This window comes from Crinia signifera, chromosome 6 (assembly GCF_055691185.1).
Source record: "Crinia signifera chromosome 6, ASM5569118v1, whole genome shotgun sequence".
Taxonomy (NCBI): Eukaryota; Metazoa; Chordata; class Amphibia; order Anura; family Myobatrachidae; genus Crinia; species Crinia signifera.
The window spans coordinates 3577864-3598350 of NC_139222.1; the positions used below are offsets into that span (position 1 = coordinate 3577864).

At 49.7% G+C, this 20487-nt stretch overlaps 2 protein-coding genes across 2 annotated transcripts in view; one reads left to right on the top strand and one right to left on the bottom strand.

Moving 5' to 3' along the window:
* The window catches only part of LOC146009853 (uncharacterized), a 145303-nt gene that overhangs the window by 70997 nt on the left and 53819 nt on the right, over positions 1 to 20487 (bottom strand). The window lies entirely within an intron of this gene.
* LOC146009821 (uncharacterized) lies at positions 1526 to 19457 on the top strand. Its single transcript, XM_083150330.1, has 5 exons — positions 1526 to 1651; positions 6257 to 6335; positions 7385 to 7482; positions 7602 to 7857; positions 17449 to 19457. Exons 2-5 carry the CDS (start codon positions 6302 to 6304, stop codon positions 19083 to 19085), a joined length of 2025 nt encoding a protein of 674 aa, XP_083006456.1. The 5' UTR covers positions 1526 to 1651; positions 6257 to 6301; the 3' UTR covers positions 19086 to 19457.

Genomic DNA, 20487 nt, shown 5'->3' on the forward strand with positions numbered 1-20487 from the left:
ATCGCATCGGATACCACAAATGCACATACACGATATTGAACGATGCGATGCGATCCGATTTCGTTCCCGCTTTTATGGTTGGCCCATAGGATATATAGGAAACCCCCCCTGATGGTTTAAAATGCGCCTCCATTGTTAACGCCACCCCAGTATTGACGTCAACCCGAAGCGTGGCGAGCGCAGCGAGCCCCGCGAGGGGCGGTGGTACGCGTCCTCCGACTTTTTCATACCCCCACTATCCACGTCGGCGTGGAGTTGAGAATAGAATAGTGTGGCGAGCGCAGCGAGCCACCGAGCCCGAAGCGTGGCGAGCGCACGCAGATACCTGTGGGGGTATGAAAAAGTCGGAGGACGCGTACCGCCGCCGCTCGCCACGCTTCGGGTTGACGTCAATACTGGGGTGGCGTTAACAATGGAGGCGCATTTTAAACCATCAGGGGGGGGTTTCCTATACAAATCGTGGGTTTGCGGGGTTATTACATTGAAATCAATGTAAAATCGGGTCTCAGGGACCATTTAAAATTGATTCCAATGTAAAAATCGGGGTTGATCGCGTCACCGCATGCGATGCGATCCGATTTATAATGAAATCGGATCGGATAGCATCGTATGCCATCGTACATCATCGAGTACCGAATCCGATGCGATCCGATTTCATTACGGTGCCGTACGTTGAAAACCTGGGCGCCCAGATAGGAAACAAGTACCACAACAATAATTATAATTACAACATTACCAAATATTATATATATATATATATATGTATACACAGGCAGGTCGATGGGCTGCACTCTGGCAACTTGAAATAAGTTGCAAGTGGTATACTTAAAGTCTTTGACGTAAAAGTGTGTCACCTGCAACTTATTTCAAGTGCCGCCCGTCTACCTGCCTGTATGTTGGGAAGGGTTCACCTAGGGAAGGCGCCCGTGTCCATCGCTGATCTACGGAGCAGTGGAGTGCCGGCCTCATATATATATATATATATATATATATATATATATATATATATATATATATATATCTTCCTCATCTTTACGGCCACCACTTACGCTACGGAACGTAGGCAGCATCATCGTCCCCTTGGGGTCTCGCTTTGCTCGCCACGTTTCGGGCATCTGCGGCTGCTCGATAGTTGCTTAGGGATTAGCAGCCCGGTGAGCAGGCCTGAATGACCCCATCATGTCATGTATAACAATAACAGCACATGATCTCATATATAACAATGACACTATATACATATATAAGACATATATAACAATATACCATACGAGGCTATACATCACCACACCTCAGGGGTCTCTGTCTGTATGATACACTAGCTGCATATTTATCTACATGTATTGTACCGTCCAGATAACAAAATGGCGGCTGTAAGCAACTGCAGCCCCGCCTCCCCGGCAGCATCACATGGTGCTGGTGCTGGTAATTGGACGTCAGGCCGTCACATGACATGACACAACAACGCGAGAACATCCACTTCCGGATCGTGGCACGCAAATACCGGGAGTAAGTTGGAACGCTCGGGCAGAGGCTCACGGGGAATGTAGTTCCGGCATGCAGAGCAGCAGAGTCAGGCAGCGGCGCAGGGGGAGCTTCGGGGCCGGAAGTAACGGCAGCCGGGAGGCGGAGACATCGCTGTGCCCGTCACCCGGTAATGACCGATTGTTACCTATCTATTATTATCTATATATACCCCTGTACTGCTGCCTGTATATACCACCCCTGTACTGCTGCCTGTATATACCACCCCTGTACTGCTGCCTGTATATATAGTATATACCCCCTGTACTGCTGCCTGTATATACCCCTGTACTGCTGCCTGTATATATATACCCCTGTACTGCTGCCTGTATATATAGGGACTAAGTAAAAAGCGGACCCGGATAAGACACCGGAACGCCGGACCAGACATCAAACTCTGCATTCCGGAGCTTATAGTGTCTGGTCCGAGGGGTGTCCCATGCGGGGGGTGTCTTGTCCGGGGGGATGCCTGTGATTGCTCACACCAGGGACATGGGGAAGGGGAGATTACAGCCTCCCCGTGTGGTCTGGACCGTTCCAGTTTTTATTACACCCCCGGACCATGCGGTGAGGCTGTATTCTCCCCCCTCTCCTCTCCCAGGTGACAGGTGCGAGAGCAGCCTCATCAGATGGAGCACCCCCGGACAGGACACCCCCGGACCGGATACTACAAGCTCCGGAATGCAGAGTTTGATGTCCAGTCCGGCATTCCGGTGTCTTATCCGATTCCGGATTTTACCCATACCCGTATATATATACCCCTGTACTGCTGCCTGTATATATATACCCCTGTACTGCTGCCTGTATATATCACCCCTGTACTGCTGCCTGTATATACCCCTGTACTGCTGCCTGTATATATATACCCCTGTACTGCTGCCTGTATATATCACCCCTGTACTGCTGCCTGTATATACCACCCCTGTACTGCTGCCTGTATATATATACCCCTGTACTGCTGCCTGTATATACCACCCCTGTACTGCTGCCTGTATATACCACCCCTGTACTGCTGCCTGTATATACCCCTGTACTGCTGCCTGTATATATACCCCTGTACTGCTGCCTGTATATACCACCCCTGTACTGCTGTTACAGACGTTATACAGTAACACCGGGGGATGTGACAGGAGCGATGACTGCTGGGAATGGGATGTTATACAGTAACACCGGGGGATGTGACCGGAGAGGTGACTGCTGGGAATGGGACGTTATACAGTAACACCGGGGGATGTGACCGGAGAGGTGACTGCTGGGAATGGGACGTTATACAGTAACACCGGGGGATGTGACCGGAGAGGTGACTGCTGGGAATGGGACCTTATACAGTAACACCGGGGGATGTGACCGGAGAGGTGACTGCTGAGAATGGGACGTTATACAGTAACACCGGGGGATGTGACCGGAGAGGTGACTGCTGGGAATGGGATGTTATACAGTAACACTGGGGGATGTGACCGGGGAGGTGACTGCTGGGAATGGGACGTTATACAGTAACACCTGGGGATGTGACCGGAGAGGTGACTGCTGGGAATGGGATGTTATACAGTAACACTGGGGGATGTGACCGGGGAGGTGACTGCAGGGAATGGGACGTTATACAGTAACACCGGGGGATGTGACCGGAGAGGTGACTGCTGGGAATGGGACTTTATACAGTAACACCGGGGGATGTGACCGGAGGGGATGCAGTTACAATCCCGGCGGTCGGGATCCCGGCGTTCAGAATCCCGACGCCGGAATCCCGACCGCCGAAATGCCGACACATTCTCCCTCCGTGGGTGTCCACGACACCCCTGGAGGGAGAATAAATTAGTGTGCCGAGCGTAGCGAGGCACCGGGCCCGCTGCGTGGCGAGCGCAGCGAGCCCGCAAGGGGGGCCGAACCACGTCCCCCCCTTGTCGGCATTTCGGCTGTCGGGATTCCGGCGTCGGGATTCTGAACGCCGGGAACCCGACCGCCGGGATTCAATACTGAATCCGACCGGAGAGGTGACTGCTGGGAATGGGACGTTATACAATAACACCGGGGATGTGACAGGAGAGGTGACTGCTGGTAATGGGACGTTATACAGTAACACCGGGGGATGTGACCGGAGAGGTGACTGCTGGGAATGGGACGTTATACAATAACACCGGGGATGTGACAGGAGAGGTGACTGCTGGTAATGGGATGTTATACAGTAACACCGGGGGATGTCACAGGAGAGGTGACTGCTGGGAATGGGACGTTATACAGTAACACCGGGGGATGTGACCGGAGAGGTGACCGCTGGGAATGGGACGTTATACAGTAACACTGGGGATGTGACAGGAGAGGTGACTGCTGGTAATGGGACATTATACAGTAACACCGGGGAATGTGACCGGAGAGGTGACTGCTAGGAATGGGACGTTATACAGTAACACCGGGGAGATGTGACCGGAGAGGTGACTGCTGGGAATGGGACATTATACAGTAACATCGGGGGATGTGACCGGAGAGGTGACTGCTAGGAATGGGACGTTATACAGTAACACCGGGGAGAGGTGACTGCTGGGAATGGGACGTTATACAGTAACACTGGGGATGTGACAGGAGAGGTGACTGCTGGTAATGGGACATTATACAGTAACACCGGGGGATGTGACCGGAGAGGTGACTGCTAGGAATGGGACGTTATACAGTAACACCGGGGAGATGTGACCGGAGAGGTGACTGCTGGGAATGGGACATTATACAGTAACATCGGGGGAGGTGACCGGAGAGGTGACTGCTGGGAATGGGACGTTATACAGTAACACCGGGGGATGTGACCGGAGAGGTGACTGCTGGGAATGGGACGTTATACAGTAACACCGGGGGATGTGACAGGAGAGGTGACTGCTGGGAATGGGACGTTATACAGTAACACCGGGGGACGTGACTGGAGAGGTGACTGCTGGGAATGGTATGTTATACAGTAACACCGGGGGATGTGACCGGAGAGGTGACTGCTGGGAATGGGACGTTATACAGTAACACCGGGGGATGTGACCAGAGAGGTGACTGCTGGGAATGGGACGTTATACAGTAACACCGGTAGATGTGACCGGAGAGGTGACTGCTGGGAATGGGACGTTATACTGTAACACCGGGGGATGTGACCGGAGAGGTGACTGCTGGGAATGGGACGTTATACGGTAACACTGGGGATGTGACAGGAGAGGTGACTGCTGGTAATGGGACATTATACAGTAACACCGGGGGATGTCACAGGAGAGGTGACTGCTGGGAATGGGATGTTATACAGTAACACCGGGGGATGTGACCGGAGAGGTGACTGCTGGGAATGGGACGTTATACAGTAACACTGGGGATGTGACAGGAGAGGTGACTGCTGGGAATGGGACGTTATACAGTAACACTGGGGATGTGACAGGAGAGGTGACTGCTGGTAATGGGACATTATACAGTAACACCGGGGAATGTGACCGGAGAGGTGACTGCTAGGAATGGGACGTTATACAGTAACACCGGGGAGAGGTGACTGCTGGGAATGGGATGTTATACAGTAACACTGGGGATGTGACAGGAGAGGTGACTGCTGGTAATGGGACATTATACAGTAACACCGGGGGATGTGACCGGAGAGGTGACTGCTAGGAATGGGACGTTATACAGTAACACCGGGGAGATGTGACCGGAGAGGTGACTGCTGGGAATGGGACATTATACAGTAACATCGGGGGATGTGACCGGAGAGGTGACTGCTAGGAATGGGACGTTAACACCGGGGGATGTGACCGGAGAGGTGACTGCTGGGAATGGGACGTTATACAGTAACACTGGGGATGTGACAGGAGAGGTGACTGCTGGGAATGGGACGTTATACAGTAACACCGGGGGATGTGACCGTAGAGGTGACCGCTGGTAATGGGACGTTATACAGTAACACCGGGGGATGTGACCGGAGAGGTGACTGCTGGGAATCGGACGTTATACAGTAACACCGGGGATGTGACTGCTGGGAATGGGACATTATACAGTAACACCGGGGGATGTGACTGCTGGGAATGGGACATTATACAGTAACACCGGGGGATGTGACTGGAGAGGTGACTGCTGGGAATGAGACGTTATACAGTAACACCGGGGGGGGTGACCGGAGAGGTGACTGTTGGGAATGGGACGTTATACAGTAACACCGGGGATGTGACCGGAGAGGTGACTGCTGGGAATCGGACGTTATACAGTAACACCAGGGGGTTTGACCGGAGAGGTGACTGCTGGGAATGGGACTTTATACAGTAACACGGGGGATGTCACAGGAGAGGTGACTGCTGGGAATGGGACGTTATACAGTAACACGGGGGATGTGACCGGAGAGGTGACTGCTGGGAATGGGACGTTATACAGTAACACCGGGGGATGTGACCGGAGAGGTGACTGCTGGAAATGGGATATTATACAGTAACACCGGGAGAGATGACTGCTGGGAATGGAACATTATACAGTAACACCGGGGGATGTGACTGGAGAGATGACTGCTGGGAATGGAACATTATACAGTAACACCGGGGGATGTGACTGGAGAGGTGACTGCTGGGAATGAGACATTATACAGTAACACCGGGGGATGTGACCGGAGAGGTGACTGCTGGGAATGAGACATTATACAGTAACACAGGGGGATGTGTCTGGGTGATGACTGTACCGTTGTGTGTGTCAGGTGCCTATAAGGTGTCAGGATGTCACTGTCTATCTCTCCATGCAGGACGGGGAGTATATAGAGGAACACAGGGGTCTGTACAAGGACGTGATGATGGAGAATCACCGGCCCCTAACATCACTGGGTAAGAGGAGACATTTATTGTACAGGGGAGAGCAGGTATGGGGGTCCCCTATATACACCCAGCATCTGATAATCACATATATACCTTGTCCTCAGTCACTGCGTGTCTCCTACAGATGGGCCCAGTAACAGGAATACCCCAGAGAGATGTCCCCGTCCTCTGTATTCCCAGGATAATCACATATATACCATGTCCTCAGTCACTGTGTGTCTCCTACAGATGGGCCCAGTAACAGGAATACCCCAGAAAGATGTCCCCGTCCTCTGTATTCCCAGGATAATCACATATATACCATGTCCTCAGTCACTGTGTGTCTCCTACAGATGGGCCCAGTAACAGGAATACCCCAGAGAGATGTCCCCGTCCTCTGTATTCCCAGGATAATCACATATATACACTGTCCTCAGTCACTGTGTGTCTCCTACAGATGGGCCAGTAACAGGAATACCCCAGAGAGATGTCCCCGTCCTCTGTATTCCCAGGATAATCACATATATACAATGTACTCAGTCACTGTGTGTCTCCTACAGATGGGCCCAGTAACAGTAATACCCCAGAGAGATGTCCCCGTCCTCTGTATTCCCAGGATAATCACATATATACCATGTACTCAGTCACTGCGTGTCTCCTACAGATGTGGCCAGTAACAGGAATACCCCAGAGAGATGTCCCCGTCCTCTGTATTCCCAGGATAATCACATATATACAATGTCCTCAGTCACTGTGTGTCTCCTACAGATGGGCCCAGTAACAGGAATACCCCAGAGAGATGTCCCCGTCCTCTGTATTCCCAGGATAATCACATATATACCATGTACTCAGTCACTGTGTGTCTCCTACAGATGGGGCCAGTAACAGGAATACCCCAGAGAGATGTCCCCTTCCTCTGTATTCCCAGGATAATCACATATATACCATGTACTCAGTCACTGTGTGTCTCCTACAGATGGGCCAGTAACAGGAATACCCCAGAGAGATGTCCCCGTCCTCTGTATTCCCAGGATAATCACATATATACCATGTCCTCAGTCACTGTGTGTCTCCTACAGATGGGCCCAGTAACAGGAATACCCCAGAGAGATGTCCCCGTCCTCTGTATTCCCAGGATTGTACAGAGGAGAATCGCAGGACCCCACAGGAGGATGAGGTAGGTGGGATTTAGGGTCTCCTCAATATACCACAGTGACTGTCACTATATGATCTGTACAGAGCTGTCTGTCTTATACATTGATATTATACTGTGTAATGTTATTGTGGTTAATTTAGGATGAGCACCTTTCTAATGTGAAGGAAGAAGATACAGAGGGAGAAGAAGAGACGTATGTGACTGATATGAAGGCAGAAGCTACAGAGGGAGGCGAAGAGACGTATGTGACTGATATGAAGGCAGAAGATACAGAGGGAGAAGAAGAGACGTATGTGACTGATATGAAGGCAGAAGATACAGAGAGAGAAGAAGAGACGTATGTGAGGGGTGATCAGCAGTGTAAGGAGGAGGAAATCCCTACAGATATCAGCACAGGTGAGTCATAAACACGTATTACTGAGAAGAGCCCCTATTAGACTCCTGCTCTCCCCCTCACATCATGTCACTGTGTGTTACCAGCCCAGAGATCTGACCGGTCTCCTCCCCACACTCTCTGGTGTATCTCATACATCAGGAGCCATCAGCCCCTATTATACTCCTGCTCTCCCCCTCACATCATGTCACTGTGTGTTACCAGCCCAGAGATCTGACCAGTCTCCTCCCCGCACTCTCTGGTGTATCTCCTACATCAGCAGCCATCAGCCCCTATTATACTCCTGCTCTACCCTCACATCATGTCACTGTGTGTTACCAGCCCAGAGATCTGACCAGTCTCCTCCCCACACTCTCTGGTGTATCTCATACATCAGGAGCCATCAGCCCCTATTATACTCCTGCTCTCCCCCTCACATCATGTCACTGTGTGTTACCAGCCCAGAGATCTGACAAGTCTCCTCCCCGCACTCTCTGGTGTATCTCATACATCAGGAGCCATCAGCCCCTATTATACTCCTGCTCTCCCCCTCACATCATGTCACTGTGTGTTACCAGCCCAGAGATCTGACCATTCTCCTTCCCGCACTCTCTGGTGTATCTCATACATCAGGAGCCATCAGCCCCTATTATACTCCTGCTCTCCCCTCACATCATGTCACTGTGTGTCACCAGTCCAGAGATCTGACCAGTCTCCTCCCCGCACTCTCTGGTGTATCTCATACATCAGGAGCCATCAGCCCCTATTATACTCCTGATCTCCCCCCTCACATCATGTCACTGTGTGTTACCAGCCCAGAGATCTGACCAGTCTCCTCCCCGCACTCTCTGGTGTATCTCATACATCAGCAGCCATCAGCCCCTATTATACTCCTGCTCTCCCCCTCACATCATGTCACTGTGTGTTACCAGCCCAGAGATCTGACCAGTCTCCTCCCCGCACTCTCTGGTATATCTCATACATCAGGATCCATCAGCCCCTATTATACTCCTGCTCTCCCTCTTACATCATGTCACTGTGTGTTACCAGCCCAGAGATCTGACCAGTCTCCTCCCCGCACTCTCTGGTGTATCTCATACATCAGGAACCATCAGCCCCTATTATACTCCTGATCTACCCTCACATCATGTCACTGTGTGTTACCAGCCCAGAGATCTGACCGGTCTCCTCCCCACACTCTCTGGTGTATCTCATACATCAGGAGCCATCAGTCCCTATTATACTCCTGCTGCTCCCTCACATCATGTCACTGTGTGTTACCGGCCCAGAGATCTGACCAGTCTCCTCCCCGCACTCTCTGGTGTATCTCATACATCAGGAGCCATCAGCCCCTATTATACTCCTGCTCTCCCCCTCACATCATGTCACTGTGTGTTACCAGCCCAGAGATCTGACCATTCTCCTTCCTGCACTCTCTGGTGTATCTTATACATCAGGAGCCATCAGCCCCTATTATACTCCTGCTCTCCCCCTCACATCATGTCACTATGTGTTACCAGCCCAGAGATCTGACCAGTCTCCTCCCCGCACTCTCTGGTGTATCTCATACAACAGGAGCCATCAGCCCCTATTATACTCCTGCTTTTCCCCTTACATCATGTCACTGTGTGCCACCAGTCCAGAGATCTGACCAGTCTCCTCCCCGCACTCTCTGGTGTATCTCATACATCAGGAGCCATCAGCCCCTATTATACTCCTGATCTCCCCCCTCACATCATGTCACTGTGTGTTACCAGCCCAGAGATCTGACCAGTCTCCTCCCCGCACTCTCTGGTGTATCTCATACATCAGCAGCCATCAGCTCCTATTATACTCCTGCTCTTCCCCTCACATCCTGTCACTGTGTGTTACCAGCCCAGAGATCTGACCAGTCTCCTCCCCGCACTCTCTGGTGTATCTCATACATCAGGAGCCATCAGCCCCTATTATACTCCTGCTCTCCCCCTCACATCATGTCACTGTGTGTTACCAGCCCAGAGATCTGACCAGTCTCCTCCCCGCACTCTCTGGTGTATCTCATACATCAGGAGCCATCAGCCCCTATTATACTCCTGCTCTCCCCCTCACATCATGTCACTGTGTGTTACCAGCCCAGAGATCTGACTAGTCTCCTCCCCGCACTCTCTGGTGTATCTCATACATCAGGAACCATCAGCCCCTATTATACTCCTGCTCTCCCCTCACATCATGTCACTGTGTGTCACCAGTCCAGAGATCTGACCAGTCTCCTCCCCGCACTCTCTGGTGTATCTCATACATCAGGAGCCATCAGCCCCTATTATACTCCTGATCTCCCCCCTCACATCATGTCACTGTGTGTTACCAGCCCAGAGATCTGACCAGTCTCCTCCCCGCACTCTCTGGTGTATCTCATACATCAGCAGCCATCAGCCCCTATTATACTCCTGCTCTCCCCCTCACATCATGTCACTGTGTGTTACCAGCCCAGAGATCTGACCAGTCTCCTCCCCGCACTCTCTGGTATATCTCATACATCAGGATCCATCAGCCCCTATTATACTCCTGCTCTCCCTCTTACATCATGTCACTGTGTGTTACCAGCCCAGAGATCTGACCAGTCTCCTCCCCGCACTCTCTGGTGTATCTCATACATCAGGAACCATCAGCCCCTATTATACTCCTGATCTACCCTCACATCATGTCACTGTGTGTTACCAGCCCAGAGATCTGACCGGTCTCCTCCCCACACTCTCTGGTGTATCTCATACATCAGGAGCCATCAGTCCCTATTATACTCCTGCTGCTCCCTCACATCATGTCACTGTGTGTTACCGGCCCAGAGATCTGACCAGTCTCCTCCCCGCACTCTCTGGTGTATCTCATACATCAGGAGCCATCAGCCCCTATTATACTCCTGCTCTCCCCCTCACATCATGTCACTGTGTGTTACCAGCCCAGAGATCTGACCATTCTCCTTCCTGCACTCTCTGGTGTATCTTATACATCAGGAGCCATCAGCCCCTATTATACTCCTGCTCTCCCCCTCACATCATGTCACTGTGTGTTACCAGCCCAGGGATCTGACCAGTCTACTCCCTGCACTCTCTGGTGTATCTTATACATCAGGAGCCATCAGCCCCTATTATACTCCTGCTCTCCCCTCACATCATGTCACTGTGTGTTACCAGCCCAGAGATCTGACCAGTCTCCTCCCCGCACTCTCTGGTATATCTCATACATCAGGATCCATCAGCCCCTATTATACTCCTGCTCTCCCCCTCACATCATGTCACTGTGTGTTACCAGCCCAGAGATCTGACCAGTCTCCTCCCCGCACTCTCTGGTATATCTCATACATCAGGAGCCACCAGCCCCTATTATACTCCTGCTCTCCTCCTCACATCATGTCACTGTATGTTACCAGCCCAGAGATCTGACCAGTCTCCTCCCCGCACTCTCTGGTGTATCTCATACATCAGCAGCCATCAGCCCCTATTATACTCCTGCTCTCCCCCTCACATCATGTCACTGTGTGTTACTAGCCCAGAGATCTGACCAGTCTCCTCCCCGCACTCTCTGGTGTATCTCATACATCAGGAGCCATCAGCCCCTATTATGCTCCTGCTCTCCCCCTCACATCATGTCACTGTGTGTTACCAGCCCAGAGATCTGACCAGTCTCCTCCCCGCACTCTCTGGTGTATGTCATACATCAGGAGCCTTCAGCCCCTATTATACTCCTGCTCTCCCCTCACATTATGTCACTGTGTTTTACCAGCCCAGAGATCTGACCAGTCTCCTCCCCGCACACTCTCTGGTGTATCTCATACATCAGAAGCTATCAGCCCCTATTATACTCCTGCTCTTCCCCTCACATCATGTCACTGTGTGTTACCAGCCCAGAGATCTGACCAGTCTCCTCCCCGCACCCTCTCTGGTGTATCTCATACATCAGAAGCTATCAGCCCCTATTATACTCCTGCTCTCCCCCTCACATCATGTCACTGTGTGTTACCAGCCCAGAGATCTGACCAGTCTCCTCCCCGCACTCTCTGGTGTATCTCCTACATCAGCAGCCATCAGTCCCTATTATACTCCTGCTCTCCCCTTACATCATGTCGCTGTGTGTTACCAGCCCAGAGATCTGACCAGTCTCCTCCCCGCACTCTCTGGTGTATCTCATACATCAGGAACCATCAGCCCCTATTGTACTCCTGATCTCCCCCCTCACATCATGTCACTGTGTGTTACCAGCCCAGAGATCTGACCAGTCTCCTCCCCACACTCTCTGGTGTATCTCATACATCAGGAGCCATCAGCTCCTATTATACTCCTGCTCTCCCCCTCACATCATGTCACTGTGTGTTACCAGCCCAGAGATCTGACCAGTCTCCTCCCTACACTATCTGGTGTATCTCATACATCAGGAGCCACCAGCCCCTATTATACTCCTGCTCTCCCCCTCACATCATGTCACTGTATGTTACCAGCCCAGATATCTGACCAGTCTCCTCCCCGCACTCTCTGGTGTATCTCATACATCAGGTGCCATCAGTCCCTATTATGCTCCTGCTCTCCCCCTCACATCATGTCACTGTGTGTTACCAGCCCAGAGATCTGACCCGTCTCCTCCCAGCACTCTCTGGTGTATCTCATACATCAGGAGCCATCAGCCCCTATTATACTCCTGCTCTCCCCCTCACATCATGTCACTGTGTGTTACCAGCCAAGAGATCTGACCAGTCTCCTCCCTGCACTCTCTGGTGTATCTCATACATCAGGAGCCATCAGCCTCTATTATACTCCTGCTCTCCCCCTCACATCATGTCACTGTGTGTTACCAGCCCAGATATCTGACCAGTCTCCTCCCCGCACTCTCTGGTGTATCTCATACATCAGGAGCCATCAGCCTCTATTATACTCCTGCTCTCCCCTCACATCATGTCACTGTGTGTTACCAGACCAGAGATCTGACCAGTCTCCTCCCCGCACTCTCTGGTGTATCTCATACATCAGGAGCCATCAGCCCCTATTATGCTCCTGCTCTCCCCCTCACATCATGTCACTGTGTGTTACCAGACCAGAGATCTGACCAGTCTCCTCCCCGCACTCTCTGGTGTATCTCATACATCAGTAGCCATCAGCCCCTATTATACTCCTGCTCTCCCCCTCACATCATGTCACTGTGTTACCAGCCCCGAGATCTGACCAGTCTCCTCCCCGCACTCTCTGGTCTATCTCATACATCAGGAACCATCAGTCCCTATTATACTCCTGCTCTCCCCCTCACATCATGTCACTGTGTGTTACCAGCCCAGAGATCTGACCAGTCTCCTCCCCGCACTCTCTGGTGTATGTCATACATCAGGAGCCTTCAGCCCCTATTATACTCCTGCTCTCCCCTCACATTATGTCACTGTGTTTTACCAGCCCAGAGATCTGACCAGTCTCCTCCCCGCACACTCTGGTGTATCTCATACATCAGGTTACATCAGCCCCTATTATACTCCTGCTCTCCCCCTCACATCATGTCACTGTGTGTTACCAGCCCAGAGATATGACCAGTCTCCTCCCCGCACTCTCTGGTGTATCTCATACATCAGAAGCTATCAGCCCCTATTATACTCCTGCTCTCCCCCCTCACATCATGTCACTGTGTGTTACCAGCCCAGAGATCTGACCAGTCTCCTCCCCGCATTCTCTGGTGTATCTCATACATCAGGTGCCATCAGCCCCTATTATACTCCTGCTCTCCCCCTCACATCATGTCACTGTGTGTTACCAGCCCAGAGATCTGACCAGTCTCCTCTCCGCACTCTCTGGTGTATCTCATACATCAGGAGCCATCAGCCCCTACTATACTCCTGCTCTCCCCCTCACATCATGTCACTGTGTGTTACCAGCCCAGAGATCTGACCAGTCTCCTCCCTGCACTCTCTGGTGTATCTCATACATCAGCAGCCATCAGCCACTATTATACTCCTGCTCTCCCCCTCACATCATGTCACTGTGTGTTACCAGCCCAGAGATCTGACCAGTCTCCTCCCCGCACTCTCTGGTGTATCTCATACATCAGCAGCCATCAGCCCCTATTATACTCCTGCTCCCCCTCACATCATGTCACTGTTACCAGCCCAGAGATCTGACCAGTCTCCTCCCAGCACTCTCTGGTGTATCTCATACATCAGGAGCCATCAGCCCCTATTATACTCCTGCTCTCCCCCCTCACATCATGTCACTGTGTGTTACCAGCCCAGAGATCTGACCAGTCTCCTCTCCGCACTCTCTGGTGTATCTCATACATCAGGAGCCATCAGCCCCTATTATACTCCTGCTCCCCCTCACATCATGTCACTGTTACCAGCTCAGAGATCTGACCAGTCTCCTCCCAGCACTCTCTGGTGTATCTCATACATCAGGAGCCATCAGCCCCTATTATACTCCTGCTCTCCCCCTCACATCATGTCACTGTGTGTTACCAGACCAGAGATCTGACCAGTCTCCTCCCCGCACTCTCTGGTGTATCTCATACATCAGGAGCCATCCTCTATTATACTTGTGACCGGACGCCTTCCCTTACGCTCTGGCTACGCCCTTCGGGTCCACAGATAGTGGTTCCTGGTCTCACGGGACCTGGCCAATAGGGGATTACTGATTCCACCCACTACGCAGTGGGCGTGGATATCGCTGCCACCACCAGACTCCTCCTACGGGGCACCTGGAACCACGGATACTTTCTCAGGTCCAAACGCTGGCACCTGAGTACTACCTGCTGGAGTGTGTGCGTTGACACGCTGCTGACACACCCCCGACTGGCGTCGATTGGTTCCCCACTGGTCACGGACCAGACCTCTGCTTCGGTAGCTGGCAGAGCGGAACGTGGAGGACGCTGGATCCTGTTACCCAGAACAGCCGGAGAATGGAATTATTGCAGTAATTCTGTTGGTCGCAAGATGAAAGCAGTCGTCTTGGGCAAAAGATGGTTTATTGTCAGTAGATCTGAAGAGATCTCTTCTCCTATCATAGCACAGCATACAGATGTTACAGCATTCAGATACAGGCAGAAGTACAAAAACCAGGCAAAACTTGTTCCTTTTTATCCAAAATCCACACACATCACCACATGGGGTAATTCCACCCTGTTCTCCCCACCCAATCAGCATTGTGCAGGGGGTGTACATGCCTGGGACATTTACATTCATAGATCAATTGGGACATTTTCCTGTCATAAATAGATCCAGATTACGGGGGAAATTTACTAAAGGAAATTTGTAAAAATAGGTGTATTTGTATCCAGAAATACACTTATTTTTGACATTTACTATTCCGAAAATACGGCTATTCGTATTGATGTGCTATCAATACGAATACGAATTGCCGTATTTTCGGGATAGTAAATGTCAAAAATAAGTGTATTTCTGGATACAAATACACCTATTTTTACAAATTTCCTTTAGTAAATTTCCCCCTACATGTCAAAGGGCTCACTCCAATTTCCTAAACATGTTTACATAAAGAAACACCCAAATGTCTGTGCATTACCGACACCTCGCACACAGGATGGTCGGGGTTCAGTGACACATCACATACACCCCATTAACACCTCCACACAGGACTTCAGACACAAAGCCCGCCACCTGCGGTGTATTGGACACTCACAGGAGAAGGCTGTTTAGCATCTCATCTCCTCATCACCAAGATTGCTAAATTCCTTCCAAAGTGCATTGTAAGTGTAGAATGCATTCCTCAATACAATAGGCACAATATACGGTGCAGTCCCAGCTCGGTGCTAAACATATATTTTATAAATATATATACTGTGTGCCTGGTGCCCAGCAGCAGGCTCCATCTCACATCAGCACTGCAGCAGGGGACCTGTCCCAGCTCAGTGCTACTCATACTGTTTAAAACCTGTCAAAAGCCTTTGTCCAGAATGGCTTAACCCCTTCAGTGCTGTGGCCGCCATTAACCCCGTGTGCTGGGCTTTCCGGCCACAATACTCCTCTCCCTCTCACATCATGGGGTCGATCCTATTAACCCCGATGTGTGCGGAAGATTCGCAAATGAGTTTCAATTATGACAACATCAGGCTCACTTTACAGCGTGCAGAAGTCGCTGAAAAGTGCTCGCACCTCCATAGGGGTGCGAGCAAATGACAGCCTATTCGGCCCTGCGAAGGGTGCAAGATAGGGTTAATTCGGGTGCCGTTTCCAGCGTGAAAACTTCACCCAAACGGCAAATTGCACCCTTTGGGATTAATATGATCGATCCCATTGTCTTGGCTGTTTCCTAGTCCTGGGTAAGTCTCAGCTGCTACGTTTGTTTCTTAGTTTCTTACCTGAGCTCAGGCTGCTCACCTGCGATATGTCTGTCTTCAAAGTAGGGATTGTGGTCACTTCCTGTTGCCGGTGATATTACCAGGTTTCGTTACTCAGTAAGCTCATTTCGCAGTACCTTGTCCTATTGTGTTGGGTCCCTGCCTCAGTCCTTTGTGTTTTTTCCTTGCCGAGTCCTGCCCTCGTGCCTTCCGGAATCCATTCTTCGGTCGAGTCTGTATGAGAACCTTGCTAAGTTCCAGCTCTGCAACCAAGTGCAATCAGCCAGTCTATACCCTGTCCATTTGCAGCTCAGTGCAAGTACTTACATTCTATCCGTATCTGCAGTTCCCAGTATTCCCATACAACCACATAGAACCCTCAGCTATCATATCCTATATATTGCCGGCAGTAACCCTTACGTTGTCCAGGTAAATAAAGACTGTCCAGCGCAGATATCAGGTGACCCCGGCAGAGGGGCCGGACCTGCACACTGGGTACTGCAAAGCCCAAACCCTTTTGTGACGTTCCCTGCTGAGCATCCCTGGTGTGTTAGACTCCCCGCCTCTGTTCTGGGTCCTGCCAACGATCTGGTATCTTCCTTTAATACGCGTAGAGCGCTAGGCAGAACTTATTACTTATACCCCTTTCACACTGCACAAATACCCCGGGTCCAGCAGGGTCACTGTATGAAAGGGCCCTTTGAAAACTTCTGGGTACAGCAACCTGATAGTCGGACCCGGGTAGCTGGACAGTTCACACTGCAGGGAGGAGGCAGCCTCTGCTCCAAGCGCTACCTCCTCCCCCGCCCACCGATGACCCGGTGCCGCTCCGCCTCCCCCCCCCCCCCCCCCCCTCCTCATGACGTCAGGGATTTAGCTTATTACTGGGTTGGTGCCGGGAGCTTCACCTCGTAAATGCTGGGTCACTCCTGGGACGGACCCGTGTCGAAATCCTGCGCCCATCCTGGCATTTGCGATATGAAAAGTGTATAACAGTCTCTATGGTAACATTTCATTTGATATACAGATAGTCCAGTTATAAATACATCTGCGGAATGAAAGAGATCCAGTAAAGCAGCTGGAGACTGACCCAGAAATGCACACCCAGGGCAAAGCAAAGGGTTACCCAACATTTCCCCCATGTCATTACGCAACCTGTAGGGGGCGTAATAGAAGATGGAGCTGCAGAGGCAAGAGGCGGAGACATATGGAAGGGGGTCCAAACTATTATGCCGAAAGTTCAGGCAGATTAGAGAAAAAGTAAACGTTGGTGTGGGGGTAACCGTAATCTAACCATATATGTGTTTTATTTCTAGGACAGGGATGGATCAGACGGATTGTCTCAGAGAAATTTCCCAATGGCGACATAGAGAACAACCTCACGCGAGTTTCTCCACAAGAATACACAATTATACACCCGGTCCCTCACACTGCATATATGTCATCTGATCCCACTGATTATGGGGAAGGTTCTCCGAGTAATTCAAATATTGGAACTTCTAGTACAGCATTTAGAGTGGGGAAAACATTTCCCCATTCTGTAGGTGCCAAATGTGCTACACAGAACACAAAGTCCGTGGCCCGTCAGTCAGATAAGGCAGGCGAGAGTCAATTTCCGTGTTCTGAGTGTGGGAAATGTTTTACACAGAAATCATGTCTTGTTAGACATCAGAGAATTCACACAGGCGAGAGGCCATTTCCGTGTCCTGATTGTGGGAAATGTTTTACATACAAATCACATCTTGTTGTACACGAAAGACGTCACGTAGGTGAGAGGCCATTTCCATGCTCTGAGTGTGAGAAGTGCTTTACGCAGAAATCAGATCTGGTTACGCATCAGAGACGTCACACAGGCGAGAGGCCGTTTCCATGTGCCGAGTGTGGGAAATGTTTTACAAAGAAATCAGATCTTGTTACACATCAGAGAAGTCATACAGGTGAGAAGCCATTTCTGTGTTCTGAGTGCGGGAAATGTTTTGCACAGAAATCAGCTCTTGTTACACATCAGAGACGTCACACTGGTGAGAAGCCATATCCATGCTCTGAGTGTGGGAAATGTTTTATACAGAAATCAGATCTTGTTGCACATCAGAGATGTCACACCGGTGAGAGGCCATTTCCATGTTCTGAATGTGGGAAGTGCTTTACACAGAAATCTGATCTTGTTAAACATCAAAGAAGTCACATAGGTGAGAAACCATTTGTGTGCTCTGATTGTGGAAAGTGCTTTACGCAGAAATCAGCTCTTGTTACTCATCAGAGATATCACACAGGAGAGAAGCCATTTACATGTTCTGTTTGTGGGAAATGTTTTACACAGAAAACAGATCTGGTTACACATCATAGAATTCACACTGGTGAGAAGCCATTTCCATGTTCTGAGTGTGGGAAATGTTTTATACAGAAATCAGATCTTGTTAGACATCAGAAACATCACACAGGTATGAAACCATTTAAATGCTTTGATTGTGTGAAATGTTTTACAGAAAAATCAGCTCTTATTAAACATCAGAGAAGTCACACAGGGGAGAAACTTTTTCCATGCTCTGAATGTGGGAAATGCTTTACACATAAATCGACACTAGTTAGACATCAGATAAGTCACACAGGTGATAATCCAATAAAATGCTCTGAATGTGGAGAATGTTTTACACAGAAATCAGATCTTGTGACACATCAGAGACATCACACCGGTGATCATCCATTTACATGCTCTGAGTGCGGGAAATGTTTTAGAAACAAATCGAGTTTTGTTAGACATCAAAAAAGTCACACAGGTATAAAACCGTTTTCGTGTTCTGAGTGTGGGAAATGTTTTACACAGAAATCAGATCTTGTTAGACATCAGAGAAGTCACACAGAAGAGAGGCCATTTCCATGCTCTGAGTGTGGGAAATGTTTCAGAAATAAATCACACCTCGTTACACATCAGCGACTTCACTCGGGTGTATGAGAAATCAGATCTTGTTACACAGAGAAGATACAATTTCAGCACATACTGAGGCATACCAGTGTTCTATATAAAAGCGTTAGGTATAAATGCTTATATGGACAAAAGCATTCGGACTCCTGACCATTACACTACAAGGGACTGTAATGACATTGTATATAAATACATATACTGTAATAGGTTGTATAGCAATTATATATATTTAACAAGAGACAGGAAGCTATCATGCAATCCCAAACAAATTGCACAATTGGGTTTCTAAATATCCATAGAAAAATCCTGGAAAACAAAAATTCTCTGATTAAACCGGTCAACAACAAAAAATGTTTGCATTTGACTATTTCCTGATGCTCTATAAAAATATCCAAAACCATGGTTTATTTTTGTTAATCTTTTGCTTTTGTGCCTTTTACAACAATCACTAAATCATAGAGGTTTTGAATCTCCATATAAGGAGAAGCGTGTGGGGGAGGGGGAGGGGGAGAGAGCAAGGGGAATGTTTTCATCAGAATCTGATGGACTTTGAACGTTGTTATCAGGCGCAATACAATGAGCGTATGATGGGAGATTATATTTGGGGCTGATTCGAGAAACTCCATGGAATGACAGAAGAAATACAAAAAAATATACAATGATTTGTTTTTAAATAAAAGTAATTTAAATTCATAACTAAAGTTTTGTTTTATTGTTACTTGCAATGAAGATATGAAAATTGGGAAATTTTCAAAAAATTCATTCTGATCCCTTCCCTTTTTTTACTCAACATTTCTTATTTGAATTGATATAACAAATGTGAGCGTTACTGACCCTCAAATTAAGGAAGCCGCAGCCACCCTTGAACTGCAAAACACCACCACCAGCACACCTCTACTGCCGACACTTCTGCTTCTGAGGACATCCACCGCACCCCTGCTCTACCGACACCATGTCACAGTAGGTGTACTATGGGTGTATCCGACCCTTATTGTATCCAACGCACACTATGTCCCGCACTGTATACAACTGTTCTATATCCCGCTCTGTATCCAACCCGCACTGTATCCAACCTGCTCTATATCCCGCACTGTATCCAACCCGCACTGTATCCAAATGGCTCTATATCCCGCACTGTATCCAACCTGCTCTATATCCCGCGCTGTATCCAACCTGCTCTATATCCCGCGCTGTATCCAACCTGCTCTATATCCCGCGCTGTATCCAACGCACACTTTATCCCGCTCTGTATCCAACCTTCTGTATATACCACACTGTATCCAACCCGCTCTATATCCCGCTCTGTATCCAACCTTCTGTATATACCACACTGTATCCAACCCGCTCTATATCCCGCTCTGTATCCAACCCGCTCTATATCCCGCACTGTATCCAACCAGCTCTATATCCCGCACTGTATACAACTGTTCTA